We start from the raw sequence: 16,681 nt of genomic DNA on the forward strand, positions 1-16,681 counted from the left end.
GTACGTACCAAATACCACATAAAGAAAACACCAAGGTTTTACAGTAATGCCAAAAAAAAACGATTATTTTTCTTGTTGTCAGTAAAACGTACGTTAGCTATTTTAATCACTTGTTCCACAAGGCTATCAAGCCCCTCGTAAAAAGGGTGTCAGAAGGTGTAAGAATGCACCTTCTGACACCCTTTTTTCTTGAGAGTGTGATTACATGAACGTATCCTTTGGTATCTGAGTTAGGAGAACACCTTATCGCGCCCGAAAGGGTTGGGACGATCATAACCCGTGTTCACCTTCGAGTATCGATAGATAACGCGTGTTGCCGACATCGTTGGGCGTCTTGCAACAATGCCTTGTAACGAACGCAATAATCTTAGCCATTCAATCAGGGTTCATCGTGCTGCCGCCCACTTGAAATAGCGTATAAATCTAGGCCCCTCCAAGAGCGTTCCTCACAATCTTGTCACCTCTGCGAGCAGTTCCAACAGCTGCTGAAGTCAGCATCGCCGTCGTCACACGCCCGGTTAGTACCCAAAACTTTCAGCGCGCTGCTCTTAGGCGCTTATTCCCGGCTTGAGCGGCGTCGCCGTCGGCGTCGGCGTCGCCGTCGGCGTAACCGCGAGTAACCCTCGTAACCCTCGTGAGGGTTACGAGGATTACTCTTACGAGGGTTACCCTCACGAGGGCTACGAGGGTTACTAACCCTCGTAACCGTCACGAGGGTTATGGGGGTTAGTTACCCTCAAAAGGGTTACCCTCACGAGGGTCAAAAGGGTTATGAGAGTTACCCATAACGAGGGTCATGAGAGTTACCCCCACGAGGGTCACGAGAGTTAAACACACGAGGGTCGCGAGAGTTGCCCTCACAAGGGTTACCCTCACGAGGTTCACGATGGTTACCCAGGTCACTTGACCCCCCCGAGGTCACGTCACCTGGGAATACCCCCAAGGTCATGTGACTCCCACAAGGTCACGTGACAGACCCCCAAGGTCATGTGACCCCCTGCCACCCGAGGTCACTTAACCCACCCCTAGTACCATTCCCTCCTCCTCCTCAAGAGCTGCGCTCTAATTCGGCGTTACTGGGAGTTGTAGACGGCTTTCATTTTTTATTTTCTTCTTATCACCAGATATTCGAGAGATCTCAAGTTACAAAGCCAACTGAGAAAAGGGCTCCAGATGGAACGATCGGCGTAAATATTTGGATGGAAGGGCACCGTTCAAATGAACCTCACCGAGTAGTCAGCTGTAACCCTCTGCGGGAGTATGCCTAAGAACTAATCTCAATAAATGTGTTTCTGATAGCGTATTAAACTCGTTCCTCAAAGAAGTCCACAAAAAATCGCAGAATTTTGGGTGTGGAGTTGACGCAAATGTTTTCTGTACAATTTCACAACATGAAAGCCAGAATTTTGCCGCTTAGTGAAATAGCTGAGAAATCTTGTTCAATTAGCGATGATCTGCTACCTTCCTACGAGGGCCTCACAACCCGCCCCTGCCCTCCCCCTCCCCCCCCCCCCCCCAATTTTCTTGAAGAAAGTAGTGCTGCAGATTCCTCACGCAATATGTCATCTCTAATCACCATCCCCCCCCCCCCCCCGCTCCAAAAAAAAAGTTATTTATTTTATTCGTATTACACGCTAACTACATTTAATATCTTCTGGAGTTTACCAGACCCGGCAGCCATTTAAATAGGTGTAGCAAAGAGAGTTAAAGGCACCGTAACTAACATGTGTATTCAAATTTAAAACAAATGGCATGTGTGTATGATTACAGAACATGTAGTTAGTCAGCCCCATTGGGGATCTAATGTCCCCAGTGTAGATGATAAATTTTGCCAGCGACCTCTGCTATTTGGGGCCTTTAATGCGTGCATCGAGCATCAGTGATATATGACCGCACTCCGGTACGGTGCTTATCCACGTCAAAGAGGGCAGGGGTGGGGATCGAACACAATCACCGGGTTATACAAAACGTGGACATTTCGCTTCACGTGCTCCGAGATAGGCTACTCTTAACACTCGACCACCGATACCTCATAATCTCTTCGTATAAACACGCAATGCTTTCTACTTTATTGTATCACCGATATGGAATGGCAACAGATTATAGACCTTCTTTAGAAGTGCGTGCCATCGTAGCGGCTGCGAAAGTTATCCGATTCTGCCATTGTTTGGGCCCGCACTCGGACGGCCGTATTCTTAAGCGGTACTCGAATCTAACCTCAACTTTCCTCAGTGGAGTGGAGGGAAAAACGTACACCTCCACTCACGAGGCATTTGGCTTCAAACACGCTTCTCGGCGATTCCTCCATGGCGGAATTCCTCGGGATTCTGTTCTCCACTCCAGCGTTCCCGGGGATGTCGGGAGACGTAAATATACCGAAATGTTTTGCCTATAACATAATTTTGATGAAAAATATGAATATATGTGTTCAGTGTCTTTAACAATATCTGCTTTACAACCATTGAATTGCTGAATTTCAAGCTGTTGCGTAGCCAGCGGGAAAGTTTTATTTGTCATGTCGTTGAAACAAGCGCTAGCGCTTTCTAGTCTCTCAACAGTGGCAAGAAAACAGCGACCAGTCTTTTTCTTTTCTATGCCATAATTCAATTACGCAATTAGCCTTTCTGCGTACTGATCTCTTACATTAATTGTGCTCTGCACTGTGTATACGTTACTTTGAGCCCTGTTATCGTCTTTGCCATCCTCTAAAATGCAGCCGTAGCATAAAAATATATCAAGTACTGGTGCCCAGCTGACAACGGCTCATATATTTTATGTATTTGTATTGGTGTGAAACCACAAGCATCTAGCACAAGAAGAGCAGAATGAATGTGCCAGTGTCTGTGGAACCCACATAATTAACATGTTTATTCCAGTGCGTGCTCTAAATATAATTTCTCTACTCTGTACATGGGCTCGACGACTTATACATGTCCGTGGAATAGCTGCTGGCAATGAACCTATTAAACTGCTTTAGAAAGTTTCCATTGTTTCATGGAGATACGCATTTTTTCAAAAAGGGATAAGGCATCCACATAATCACGTTCAACTACGTTTTCTTCTATGTTCTTTTTTTTTTTCGAATGGAAAGTACCTCGAGTCACTAGGGCATCCATGCTTCTTGCGTCACCTACAGAGCTACTCATTTAATTGGTCACCATTTCCGAAGAAGGGATGTCATGCTGTCTCGCGATCGTTGCTACATGGAAGCTCTCATAACCTTGATTGAAAGTACGTTTATTGATGCTTCCCCGGTACAACCGTCACTCTCGCACACAGTAGTCAAATGGTCAAACGCTATTGTCTGGATAGGCCTTTAGCAGAAAACCGAATTCAAGTCTTTAGCACGTTTCACTCATATAGTGTCGAACAATAAACTTTGCTGCATGAGTAGATTTCATAAGAGGCTCATATCACAATATCCATGTCCTCCGCTGGAAATTGACAAGCAGGAGGCACATGGTGCTAGACAGTGCTGGCGATGAGACGCGACACTGGCCCAGTGACCTGATACTCTTTGGGTTGCGACACATTTACCAAGTCGCCGGTTACCGTGCACCTGAAAGTCCCTGCGCCGTAAAACTGCAGCTCGTTCAACAACGGGAGAATCGAAAAGACCGGCAAACCACGACTGTTCTTCCACTCCTCAAGCGACAGGGCCTGTGGTAGACTGGCCTCCGTCGCTTTCGTGAAGCAGTTGAGCGCCAGAAGTTTGCTGTCGTTGAACACCTACGTTTGTTCAGCAAGTTTCTAAAACGACGCCGTAACACAGGAAGATTCTTGTCTTCGCCGTGGTGCAGGAGACAACCGGTTCTGAGGACGAAACTCGCAAACTAGGTGAACAATGTGTCACCCGCCGTAACACCCAGAAACCACGTCGAGTCTCGAGGAAAAATCTCGACAGAGCTCCGAAGCTGCCTTGAGATTTTGGAGGAAATTATTGAGTATTTCCTCAGTCAAGTGGTGTTTCAAGGCGAGTTCGAGCTATGGAGCGTTACCGTTCTTAATGGGAGTTTTGAGTGCAGTTTCGAGTCTACCAGCATTTATGATTTCGGCCGTGAGCCTGGATTAGACCGGTGCCTGGGTCCGAGCACTCTGATCCAGTTAGAAGCTTCGTGCCCAAGCAATGGCGACTGCCAACGAGGCCTGATGGGGCTTCGACGTGTGTCCATTGAATCTCATCTTTTATGCTTTCTAGGCTTCGTACCTTGAGACAGCACCATGAGGGCAGTACGTCTAGTGCCATTCCTTCTGGTCGCCGTGCTGGCGAACCCCACCCCGGAGGCTCAGTGCGACCCGGAGAAGTGCAAGGCGAGCGGAAACTGCGTGTGTGCCAGCACCGACCCGCCCAACAAGATGAGCGTCCAGGAGACTCCGCAGTTGGTCATGCTCTCTTTCGACGGCGCCATCAACGAGGGAAACATGCCGTTCTACCGCGAACTTCTAGACGGCACCCAGAAGAGGAAGAACAAAAAGAGCGGATGCAAGATCGGAGCCACATTCTTCGTGAACCATGAGTACCTCGACTACACCGCTGTTCACGAGCTCCACAACAGCGGCAGCGAAATCGGACTGCGATCCATCACGTACGTAGAAGTTTTTTGTTTTTTTTTCTAATTATTGGCAGGCGACATGCGCGAACAAACGCCTCGTTGTTGTTGGTATTCAATATAGAATGCCTCAATGTTTCTGCTGGTGGCCCTCCTGGACTGGGTACACTTTTGTCGTCTCCCACTTATATGTAGCCGTTTATGACCTATTTAGGCAGTCGTAGAGAATTACCACTTGCGAAGTTACGCGGAATAACATTAAAAAAATAGCTGATACCCATGTTACATCAACACAATTTACTGCAATTACGCTAACCCAAAGTCATCACACTGTACTTTTGGACAACGCTATATGGCTATGCGGTGAGAGCCGTTTATGACTTGTTTACGCACTCTTCACTACTTCTGAAATAGCTGTCCGAAAGTAAAGTGTGGTAATTGTGGTAACGCGTAACTGTAGATAAAGGGGATTTAACTGCGGGTTAGTGCGCTCGTGTAACATGGGTATAAGTGGGTTTGTTTTCGGCACCACGTGCAATAATAACGCGATGACGTGCACACGACTGCATTTACGACGCTTCATCGTATTGCTGAGGCAAGGAGTTTCTATACTTATAAAATTTATCATATCCTCGAAAGTAATTCTTAATTCGATCATTTTTAAGGGCAGAAGTTGATCCACCGGACTCAGGTGTACATGGCCAACATACGTATTATGGAAGGCAAAATTGTCTACGCGGCCGAAAAGTAAGCACTTGCCTGCCGAATGGATGTCACCACTCTGATAAGGCTCAGCCAGCGAACATCATTGAGGCAGTCTTTATTCCCGATTGCTCAAGCGCACGCTATATCATATTTTGTTGGATTAATTTTGCTTTCATAGACGGAGGCGGGAGTCAAAACTTTGACGGTGTTGGTTGAAGAACGCGACCACTCCAAGCTTCCATCTTTCTTTTTACAGAGAACGTGGAACTTGTATTTCGCAACTGATGATAAGTAGCCCGGATCGCAACTCGTTACGCCACGGCAAGGCGAAACCGGCCGGTTAGTGACGTCACGAACGGAGGGCAACTATTACAGCGCGCCACCGAAATATCTCGGCCATCTCGGCGCTAACGGTCGGTGAGAGCCCAGTATAGATATGCTCCGCTTCGAGCGCGAGCTTCCCGCCTTTGGTAACACCTTATCGCATGAGAAGCCAAGCCTGGCGAAAAGCAAGAAGCGCGTGGTGTAATTGGAGCATCTAACTAGTTCTTAAAGCGGTTATTGGGGCCATAAAATGATTTTTGACTCGGTCCTTCTTAGCTTTAATCCTCAACTGAAAAGCGAATTAAAACTGGTGTGTGTAAGTTTATACAGTCGAAAGTTAGCCTGCCTTAGCAGGCGTCTGGTGTCTCAGCTGTAGATGAGCAACTTAGCCAGTGTGGTACAAACGCAAGCCTGAAGTCTTTAACGTGCGTCACGCAGTTATACACGACCGCACGCCGGTACCAAATACTTTGCTAAGAGGAATACATCCTACTCTGCTCATTTGCATTAGACGCCGCGCCTACAGCATCAATTACTACCCTCGCGGTTTGGACGTCTGGCCATGCCGGAAAAAAACACATTCTGGCTCTAAAAATGCTTAGAGAACAAGCCCCGACACACACTGAGCAAACAATATCATCGAGCAAACGGCTTGGGGCGCGTCCGTCGCCACCGGCAGCGAATGTCTGATAACCGCGACTTTCATGGCAGTAGGTGGCGCCTCCCACCACTCCCAATCCAATGTTGAAAAACACAAGGGTGCTGGTCATCCAGCCATTCAAACCGCGCCAAACCTGTCCGCGCGGAGGCCATCGTATTAACGGGGAGTAGGATGTATTCCCCTTTTAAGGTGTTTGTCGGTTTGATGCTCATTCGGATCGAAACGGCCAGGGGTGGGGTTGAACCTGCAGGTGCCCTAGGTTCTGCAGTTTGAGCATTCGCTTCAGCGATCCGAGTTGGCGTGCGCTAGTCCACTCGGCCACTGATCCCCAAAGTGAATAGACAAATCACGCGGTCTGATATGGTTGGGCACCGCTGTGATTACTAATAGCTTGCACCGTGCTCTTTAAGAACACCATGGAACTTGTCATTTTCATGTGATGATAAATTCCGTCAGGGCGCTTTGTCCAGGAACGCGAAGCCACATATTTTTCGACAGAGTGATTTCTGGCGAGCGCACTGCCGAGTGACGCAGTTCTCATGTCCAATGCGTGAGCTGGAGTCGACTGACGTGCTTTGGGTACCGCTGACGTGCTTTGGGTACTGCCTATGTTTCACGGTGAAAAGGCGGAGTGCTTTCGAAGGAAACAAGGCACAGAAGTCCGCTAAATTATCAAATGTTAGTGCCGAAAAGCAGTTTTTTGTTTTCCTTCCCTTTTTTGGAGGGTCACTAAGCGATATGCGATTTGTCAAGTCCCAATCTAAAATCATTTATTAAGCCTAAAAATTAATTTCATGGACCCTTTAAAAGGGCTCTGAAAGTAGACGAATAAAACAAAATGCTGCTTTGAAGGGCGCGCCTCTTAGTGTCAAATATGAGCGTTCAGTGACACCATCCCTGTATAAAGCCCCTTGATAAAGTCATTTTTTACAAGTACCGCCAACCATTGTTGTGGAAACGCGCGAGACACGTGCCACGAGCGGGAGCTCCGCCGCCATTCGCTTCCAAGGGCAGCTCATTTCAGTGCTGCGCCGCCATTTGCTTCCAAGGGCCGCTCGAGACACGGGCCACGTGCGCTCGCGCATTTGGCGCTACTTGCAAGACAAACGGAAACATATCAAGGGGATTTATCCCTGTAGAGAGTCGGATAATGACGACATAAAATTCTAGAGGTAGGACTGGCTGAATAGGTGCACTGATTCTCACCCTCTGATTTTTTCAAGCGCCTGATTCTCACTCAACGTTTTGCTTGGGACACCCGTAAATTGGCGGGGCGTTCACAACCTCCTAACTGAATGTTAATTCGAAGAGTTAGGAACATCGCTCATGGATGTTGCACGCTCTTTTCGGTTCAATAGACCTATTGTCGTAGTACCCAAGCATCAAAAGGAATGCCGGGTACGTAGGTACACGCGCTGCGCGTGCTGGCGTTTTCAGTTCTAACTGTTCGAAAGCAAAAATCTGAAACAAATGGCACTTTGGACACGCTTTCCACGTACGCGTTATTTTGGTTATTAACATCAAGTCATTTCTATGGGGAAGACGCGCACGTGCAGCGTGAGTACCTACGTTCCCAAGATTCTATTTGATGCTTGGGTAATTTAGCGAAAGGTCTACTCTCTATTGGTTAAGACGAATGACCTCATCAACAATAGAAAGTGTGCTCAAAATTCAAAGCTTCTTTAACCTATTATGTTCAAAATACATCACATTTATTCTTTAATATATATTAATATGTTACGAAAGTCCCACACACTAGTTCGAGCGAGCGCGATGCAAATTAAAAAAAAAATGGCCAAAAACGCTTTGCAGGGCGACAGGCCACCGCCATGTCTCTGTTCGTGTGGGCGAGTCCGTGGAAATGCAACCTTGCTACAGCTACGCTCACGCGCACGCTGCACGTGCTTGCTCACATGGGGCAGCAGCAACGTTGCTAAACCACTCAGTTGGGAAACTACCATAGACGTAACTCTGAAAAAGTGGCCCCGATCTGTCCTCGAGAGCCGAGCTAATGGCGAACACAACGCCGCCAATGCTCCCGCAGCGGCCACGCGAGGAACCGCACGTGACTTCTATTTTGTCTTTAACCCGCCATTTTGGCGCCGAAACAGATAGAGTGGCAGGGGCTCCAGGGATGCCACCCCCGTCTCCCCAGCGGACGCGCCGCGTCTTACTACCGAAGTTAAAATGCACCTAGGTCGGGACGCGCTACCTGAAACCACCGCTGAGGCATGGTTGTACAAGAACAATATTTATTGTTCCGCAACAGCTTGCAATCTAAAGATTTTAAAAACATCACGCGCCCTCCATTTTGGAGGGCGCGTGATGTTTTTATGTGTCTTTCCTGTGTCTTTCCTGTTTGTTTTTATGCAGGAAAACAAACAGGAAAGACACTTTTATGAAAAAGTGTCTTTCCTGTTTGTTTTTATGCAAAAACATGCTTTCTAAAAGCTCAAGGTGACCACAGTGCAGAGAAATAATAAAGAGGCCATACAAAAATGTGCTATGGTAGGCTTTAGCTATTTGGCCCAATTACCTAAAAAATTTTCTTTAACTGTCTTTAGCATTTTGATGGTCGCTTTTATGGGCCTCTTTAGCTTTCCTTATGGCCCTCTCGCTGTTTAGCTATAGCGCTCTTTAGCTTGTCTAATGGTTGGCTAAAGACATCTCCATGGCTTACCCCCTGGCTCTCTTTAGCCAGCAAAGTCTAAAACAAATTTTACTCAAGTTCCCCCGACGTGAGAACGCTACATAGTAGACATACATACTACACAGAATACTCAGAACACAAGCAGAACACAGCAGCAAGCAGAGCACTGCCCCACACAGCGACGCCTGGCCCCTATCTACATATGCAATGTTCGCACTAGCTGTATATATAGCAGTCTAATTTTTGAATCCGACTTTGCCGGTGAGCCATCAATTGTCGCAAACACACGGACAGGCGGAGCGAATATTACTCGTACTTAATACATTATTTGACTTGTCTCATAGAATAGCCCCCATCTCATAATTCAACACCCTGCAAGAAGCAAATGTAGATCATTAGGCTAATTATCTTTTTAATAAGTTTGATGAATCACGTTGATAATGCAGTGATGACATGCAGTACACTGGGGCTGAAGATTGGAATCAAGAAATTGCTTGATTGCAGGGTTCGGCACCAGTGTAATATATTTTCACTTTTGGGGGTAATAATTAATTTTAATTGTTGCACAAGTATTGTAATGGATTTTTCAAACAAACACTATTACTGATTTTCACGACTCGTTGCAACAGCAGAGAACATATCTTGGGTCATGGTTTGTCAACGGCATTACGGAAATTTAGTGTTGATTTAATTTTCTAACGTGGAGTATTTTTACTAAAAAAGTAAGCGCTCGCAGTGGTTTTCTATAAGCGTGGAAAGAAAATTTATTGGTCTTTAGTCTTTAGATTTGGGGCCATAAATTTTTCTATAGGCGGGTGAAGACAATTTATTGGCCTCCAGTCTTTAAACACGGGGCCAAAGAATTTTCTATAGGCGGGTAAAAAACATTTATTGGTTCGCTGTCTTTAGACATGGGGCCATATAATTTTCTATAGGCGTCTAAAAACTTTTTATTAGTCCCTGGTCTTTAGACTCAGAACCATAAGATGTTTATAGGCGGTTCAAGACAATTTATTGGTTCCCAGTTTTTAGGATTGAGGCCATAGAATTTTTTATAGGCGGGTAAAGAAAGTTTATTGGTTCCCAATCTTCAGACACAGCGCCATAGATTTTTCTATTGCTGGCTGCAGCCGTCTTTATGAATTTATATGGCCGACCATAGAGGTCCATAGGAGGTGGTAGCCTGCCATATAATTTTCCGTAGACGACCATAGACCATTTTTCTATGTGATCGAGACCGAGCTAAATACGACGGCAGCGCCACTAGTGGCGCTGTTTTCGTATTTAGCTCGGTCTCGGTGGACGCCAGCGGCACAGGTTTCGACGGTGAGTTTCCCAACTGAAGGTTTTAGGAACGTTGGGCACCAGTCACGGCGCCATGGTTGCGTTGAGAATAAAGCTGCGAGTGTGGTTGCACGCGCTGCACGTGCTGGAGTCTACAGTAGAAACTTTTCTAAAGCAAAAGCCTAAACAAAATTCATCTTTCACTCGCGTTCGTCAACACCATATTTTGTTTTTTTTATTTCTAACCTTTAATACGGGAAAGGCGAGCACGTGCGGCTCGGAGACCTTCATTCCCATGATTATCCGTAATGCTCTATTAAATTAGCAACAGGTTTATTGCTTCTCTTGGTTCCAAAACGTCGGAACTCATTTATGTAAAAAGAAGCTTTGTTAGGAGTAACCAAAGTTGACCTTTCCTGTTCCGCCTTCCAGACTCAATGGTACTTCGGACTATTGGTCGAAACTAGACACTGATGGCTGGAAGGCTGAGATGGTCGGCGAGCGGGACCTGCTGGCAAATCACGCCGCAATCCCAGCTTCGGACATCGTCGGAATGCGGGCACCGCTCCTGCAGACTGGTGGTGACAATACCTACGAGATGCTGAAGGCGAACGGATTCCTCTACGACTCGTCCATTCCGCACAACCGCGTCAAGAACGGCGGCAAGCCCATGTTCCCATACACGCTCGACTACGGACTTCAGACTGACTGCATCATCGCGCCCTGCCCCGAGAGCAACTACCCCGGCCTGTGGACCGTCCCGATGAACATGTGGTTCCAGGAAAACGACATCGAGGGTCTGAAGATGTTCTTCCCCTGCTCTACCGTCGGTGGCTGCGTACCACCGCCGGAGACCGCAGACGAGACCTGCGAGTTCCTCATGTAAGTGACCCAGGAGGCTTTGAGGGAGGCGGGGTGGGGCAGGACGGGGCAGGACGGGGCAGGACGGGGCGGAGCGGGGCGGGGGGGGGGGGGGGGGGGGCGGGCCTGGGCGGGGCGGGGCGGGGAGGCGCGGGGATGTTTCGCGACTTTGGAACATCGATTGTGTTTGGAATGTGAATATATTTTTCTGTTTGATGATGTTCAGCACTGCCATAACGAGGATTCCACGACAATTATCGGCATGATCACCCTCTACAAAAACCTCAAGTGCACGCACTGACACCATACACCATGATGTATTATCAAGGACAGTATAAGCCGCAATGCGCCTTCATCCTTTTTGTTGTGCACGGTGGTTTTCAAAAAAGAAAGCTTGGGCAAGACAGTTTCCTGAATCGTGAAGTTTTGGTTTCATTTTCTTTTTGAACTCTAGCACTCTAATAAAATCTGGTCGTAAAATAACTCTTAGGATCTATTCGGCTTTTCCATATTTTGCACCCTAAACAGTTCTTTTAAGCACTCCCAAAAAGGGTTCTTCGTTAAAAGCCTCTAAACGGTTCCTTCAAGCTCCTTTTTTGATGCGAAAGACTTTTTGATATCCCAGTTTCCTTTCTAGTGCAGTGGGGAGCTACTGCACTAGACTTTCAGTTCTTCACGAACTGAAAGACTTTTGCGGGCGTCAGAAGCGTCAAAGAATCTTTCAATAACGAATTGTTTTTGAATCATAAGGTCTAGAGATAACGGAAAGTTGTAGAGTTTGCAGACGCAGTAAAAGGCCGGATTCGTTTTGGCAGCCTACATTGCACGCGAGGGTACAGGCTTACACCCCGGAAAAGGGGTTCCACATACTACATCGTATTTTGTGTAGGTTCTTCATTTAATTTTGAAATTATTTTACAATACCTGGGATACTCGCCCTGAACTTCTGACTCGAACGTGTCCATGTAGTCAATCCGTCCCCCCTCCCTCTATACGGCACGCAAGATCATCTGCTACTTCTGCGCCTCGTGTGCTTGTCCCCCCCCCCCCCTCCCACACACACACACACAAAAAAAAAGCGCCCAGGTGCATCTGTTTCCCCCTGACCTCAACCAATTACGGCGCGAGCTTGGCTGCTTCGTCATCGCGGCTTCTCTACACGTTAGCTATGTTGGTTTTTGATTGGCGAGCCCCTCTTTGCATTCCGACGCGCCAAAGTCGCATTTAAGAACACTTGCGCGTTGTAAAAGTCAATATCAACCCTGTTAAGTAAACTTAAGTAAATATCAAAATCCATGAACTTTATACATGTATGTTAATTTCCCCCAAATAATTATATTTAGGTTTTCTTGTTTCGCCCCACCTACCTACAGTGATTTTATTCGTAAAGATTACCCATATTTTGCCGTCCTCTAAGTGAGGGCATGCGAAACTTCTTGGAACCTTGGAACCCACCGCACATGGGACACCGATGACGTTACGAAAGCCACGTAGTTCCCGAAACTAATTTATCCTTCCCATATCTCTTAACACCCAGGGCTAACTTCAAGGAGTTCTACGAGAACAACAGGGCTCCGTTCCCCATGTTCCTGCACGAAGGATGGCTCCACGGAGGAGAGAGGAGGGAGGGGTTTCTCAAGTTCATCGACTGGCTCCTGACCAAGGACGACGTCTTCATTGTCACCCTCAAGGAGGTCATCGAGTTCATGAAGAACCCTAGACCCGTGAACTCTTACAAGGAGTCTCGCTGCTTGACGGAGGTCAAGCCAAGTGACAAGTGCACCAGGCCTGAGACCTGCCAGTACCGCAATGCGAAGATTGGAGACGATATCGGAGACCGGAAGATGAAGAGCTGCGTGGACTGCGCTCCGCACTATCCCTGGGTCAGCCTTAAGAAACAATGAGCCAGCCCCAGTCCGAATCACACCCTTCCTTCACAGTCTTTCAGCGTTGATATTCAGCGCTTACTTACGTTCCACATGTTTCCCAAAATAAACATGTGCCAAGTTATTCCTGTCTGAGATGTGGATTGTTAAAATACTGATCTATTCTTCTCACCGAATAAAAGATACAAATCTCTGGTGGCCCACCTAAAACGGATAATCAGAATTGCTTGCATCGAGGCCGCTATTTTATTTTAGAAGTTACCTTCATCGCGTCGACTGCTACGAGATGCTTTTCTTTAGCTTAACATTACGAAGGGCTACCCTGGCTTTCCCTTTGCTTAGAGCTTACTTGGAGTCATTGAGGCATATTGCACTGCTGGGGCTCAAATTACTTCGTTCACGCCACCCTCATCAATGGATTGATCGCTCAGAGGGGACACATTTAGAGGTTCCCTGTAACGTATTTAGGAATAACGTCCATACGTGTTTTGCAAGACGGTGTTTTTCCCAAAACGTTCGTTTATTTTTCAATTTTTTATTTCTATGGTTTCCGCTTTCTCTGGGCCACCTTGAATAACTTGGTAAGTTTATTTATGTATTCATTGATTTACCCATTGCTCGGTTCCATAAGACGACAGAAGCTGTTTAGAAACACCGTTTTGAGGACTATTGCAAAAATACCTCGAAGGCCGATAGGCTAGTATTAAGATATTTGTTGTTGCCTCAGTTGAATTTTTATGACACCGATGTTTCGTTCACTCTCTTTATGCAGGATGGAAATAAAATAAAGGTAACTTCGATCACGATCATTATCATGACAGAGATCATACTTTTAATCGCACTGATTTTACGATCATCATTTTAATTGGACTTTTGAAGTAAGAAAAGGTAACACCAAATTGACTATTTGCCGCTTAGACGACTTTAATTTTTATTTCGTTCTTAAATCAAAAAGTTTTTTTTAATGTTTTCATGACTTCGAATTACGCCATTTTTTTAAAAAATTTTACTGCGTTTAATTATGTGTATGGAAATAAACCCACAAACCTGAAAATAAATGTCTGGTTTTTTCAGCCTTCGAAGATAGGAGGGCTGCAAAGTAACATTTTGGGCTCAACTGTTCGTAGATGACTAACTTTGCAATAAATGCGCTTGGTTGCAATGTAAAAAAATGCTCAAGGATAACTAGATTTACGTATGCGTCTCAGACCTACCACCGTACTCTTGTTTATATCAATCATCCAGTGACAGACATTTTGATAGGCACCAGCACGCCGCCTCTAGACGTCGCATTTGATTTCGCTCGCCACTGAACGTGTTCACAGCAATCCGGCCGGCGGCGGTCCCACGGAGGCCATCTTGAACAAGCCATTAGTTCAACCTCTAGATGGCGGCACTCATCCGTTTGGCCAGAAAACAGGCTTGCGGCACTGGTGTTCCTCCTCTGCTCTTAAAGGAGCTGTGCAACGGTATTCAGTTGGAATGTTTTTCACTGGACACGAGCTTACTGGCACACGTGTGACTCAAGGATACTCACACGCAACGCCACTGGCCAAGAAACTCCTTTGTTGCGGTGTAATTTCAAGGACGAAAGCGATCATTTTCATTCAATCTCTCCTTTGCAAAATTTGGTGACGTAACGTGGGGATCGCAGTACACCCAAGGGACGATATTTGAATGCGGTTCATAGATCGAACCCAAACATTGCGTGCGCACTCGACTTGGGCTCGTGATAATTGCTAGCTCGAGAAGCATTCGGGTAGTGACCCGTGTCCAATCGCTGCAACGACGACAACAGCCGAGCCATAACAATGTCTGGAACTCAGCACGTGTCCTGCGCTTCGCCAACCCCAGCGCGTGCCTATGATCAACACTGGCGGCATATAATCGGCTCCAGATCACGTGGCCGCTTGTTCTGGCTGCGAGTTAAGGGGGTGAACGCTGCTCGTTTTTCTTTAATTTTTTTTTCTGGGACTTCTATTGCGTGGGTTGAAAAACGAACGTGTGTTCCATAGGTCATTATCGTTAGGGATCCGTTTTAAGCGGTATTTGCGCAAAGTACAAAAATTGTTGCATCGCTCCTTTAATTTCCTCCTTTCTGCTGCTCGCCTGTGCACGTTCAGTGCTCAGCGCGTGCTCCCGCTGACACAAATGCCAGCAAACGTGGTAGTGGTGCTAGCAGTGCCCACTTTGCACAGAAGCGGAGCCCAGGGTAGCTAAACTCGTGGAGCAAAACATTCTTCGCTTTTTGACGTAGCGGGGGTAGTAACCAAAAGAACGCCGCAAAGTTTCCTCCTCCCTGCGCGCGCTCAACTTCGCAAGTTTTGACGAAAAAGCCCCCGTGATCCCTAGGCGGTGCACGAGAGCGCGAGACAGCGCGGGGAGGCGAGCGTTCACGCCTCTCGCTGTAGGTTGTCTTTGAGCTCTCTAGCGCCGACAATCCCATCACGCCTCGCCCAGGCGAGGAACGAGAGCAGACGACGAGAGTTCGTCTGCTACGGTGCGGCATTCGCACATCGGAACTGAAAGAAAATGTTTGCTTTCTGCTCGAAATCGCGACCCGCGGGCCACAAACTCAAACGCGAGCTTGAATTGTAAGCGTCTAGTATTTCACGAAGGGAGGAATTGACAACCCGTGTTTTATTTGCAAAATTTGAGTCGTTTTGTAGCCGTACAGACGCTGAAACCTACCAGTGTGTAATGAAAGGCCCAGGAAAACCACAGAGACCACGAGATCTAGCATCATTTGTGTATGGGTGAAAAGTGGAACATTTTTCGACAAAGCTCCCTCCCACAGCGGAAACCCGTGACGCATTCACTCAGCGTCCAGGAAGGCTAAACATGGAGACGTTGCCCGAGAGTCAAGAAAGTCATATTTGAACGGCAGCTCTCCTGCCCCGTTATATTTTGTTTTGAGAAAGCTCTCGTTCTCAATGCCCTCACCAGGGAAATAAAAAGTCTTACGAAACGTATTGCTAGATGTTCCAAAGAACTATATTTAAGCCGTACCCTTTCAGTGGTTCACTCATAATACTATGCCTAAAGCGAAGCAAGCTTTTGCGCGTACAGTGCCATCAATTTTCTCAAGTGTATGTTGTTTTGTAGTCAGCTGTTTTCGGAAACATACGCCGTCTGTAGACATCTCTGACAGCCGAGTTGCTTAATTGGAAGTCATTGCAAATGTAAGTTCCACGTTGCAGCAACCAACGTTTATAGATAAACGATGGCAGCGACTGCACTCCCGCATTCCCACCCATCACGTCGAACAAAATGGCGCTAGTTTCGGTTTGAGGTCGGTACTTTTCTACAACATCTATGGCGACAGCATCAGTCTGCACTCGGTGCATTCGGCAAGTTCATTCGGGGCCTGTTCTCCGCGCGCGCAGCACTCCGCGGGTGTAATGCATTAGAACTCTCACAATGCAAGTCTGGATCGCGAATCGGGAGCCCGTCACTAGCCTCACCGGCGGCCATTGCTTGACGACAGGCAATACGCCGCGTCCTGCCTAGTTCTCCCTTCGCTTTCGTCTTGGTTGTTTTCGCCTATAACACCATGAGGCAATACACGCAAGTCTAAGGGAGAAACACGCAAAAATTGGAAGCTTCTACGCGGTGCTCGAGGGCGAGCATTTTATGGCGTGCTGCGAGGATTATGTCGAGTTCTTGGAGATCAAATAGATATTCGTCAAACGTTTTGAACATCGATTAAAAACAAAATCGGCCGGAGCACCATTGACTTTATCGACGTCGCTTGCTTCGG

At 47.0% G+C, this 16,681-nt stretch overlaps 1 protein-coding gene across 1 annotated transcript; it reads left to right on the top strand.

Moving 5' to 3' along the window:
- The first annotated feature begins 360 nt into the window (after nt 1-360).
- LOC120843132 (chitin deacetylase 8-like) lies at nt 361-13,045 on the top strand. The gene is made up of 4 exons (XM_040214366.2): nt 361-517; nt 4,199-4,586; nt 10,607-11,056; nt 12,573-13,045. The coding sequence occupies exons 2-4, from the start codon at nt 4,222-4,224 to the stop codon at nt 12,937-12,939; spliced, it is 1,182 nt and encodes a 393-aa protein (XP_040070300.1). The 5' UTR covers nt 361-517; nt 4,199-4,221; the 3' UTR covers nt 12,940-13,045.
- Nucleotides 13,046-16,681: the final 3,636 nt, after the last annotated feature.

The sequence above is a fragment of the Ixodes scapularis genome, unplaced genomic scaffold (assembly GCF_016920785.2).
Source record: "Ixodes scapularis isolate PalLabHiFi unplaced genomic scaffold, ASM1692078v2 PGA_scaffold8__174_contigs__length_109621045, whole genome shotgun sequence".
Lineage (NCBI taxonomy): Eukaryota > Metazoa > Arthropoda > Arachnida > Ixodida > Ixodidae > Ixodes > Ixodes scapularis.

Bases quoted from the DNA above. Each gene is read 5' to 3' on its own strand.
- LOC120843132 (XM_040214366.2), top strand. From the start codon at position 4,222: ATGAGGGCAGTACGTCTAGTGCCATTCCTTCTGGTCGCCGTGCTGGCG. The intron at 4,587-10,606 runs GTACGTAGAAGT...TCCGCCTTCCAG, and splicing joins ATCGGACTGCGATCCATCAC to ACTCAATGGTACTTCGGACT. The intron at 11,057-12,572 runs GTAAGTGACCCA...CTTAACACCCAG, and splicing joins GAGACCTGCGAGTTCCTCAT to GGCTAACTTCAAGGAGTTCT.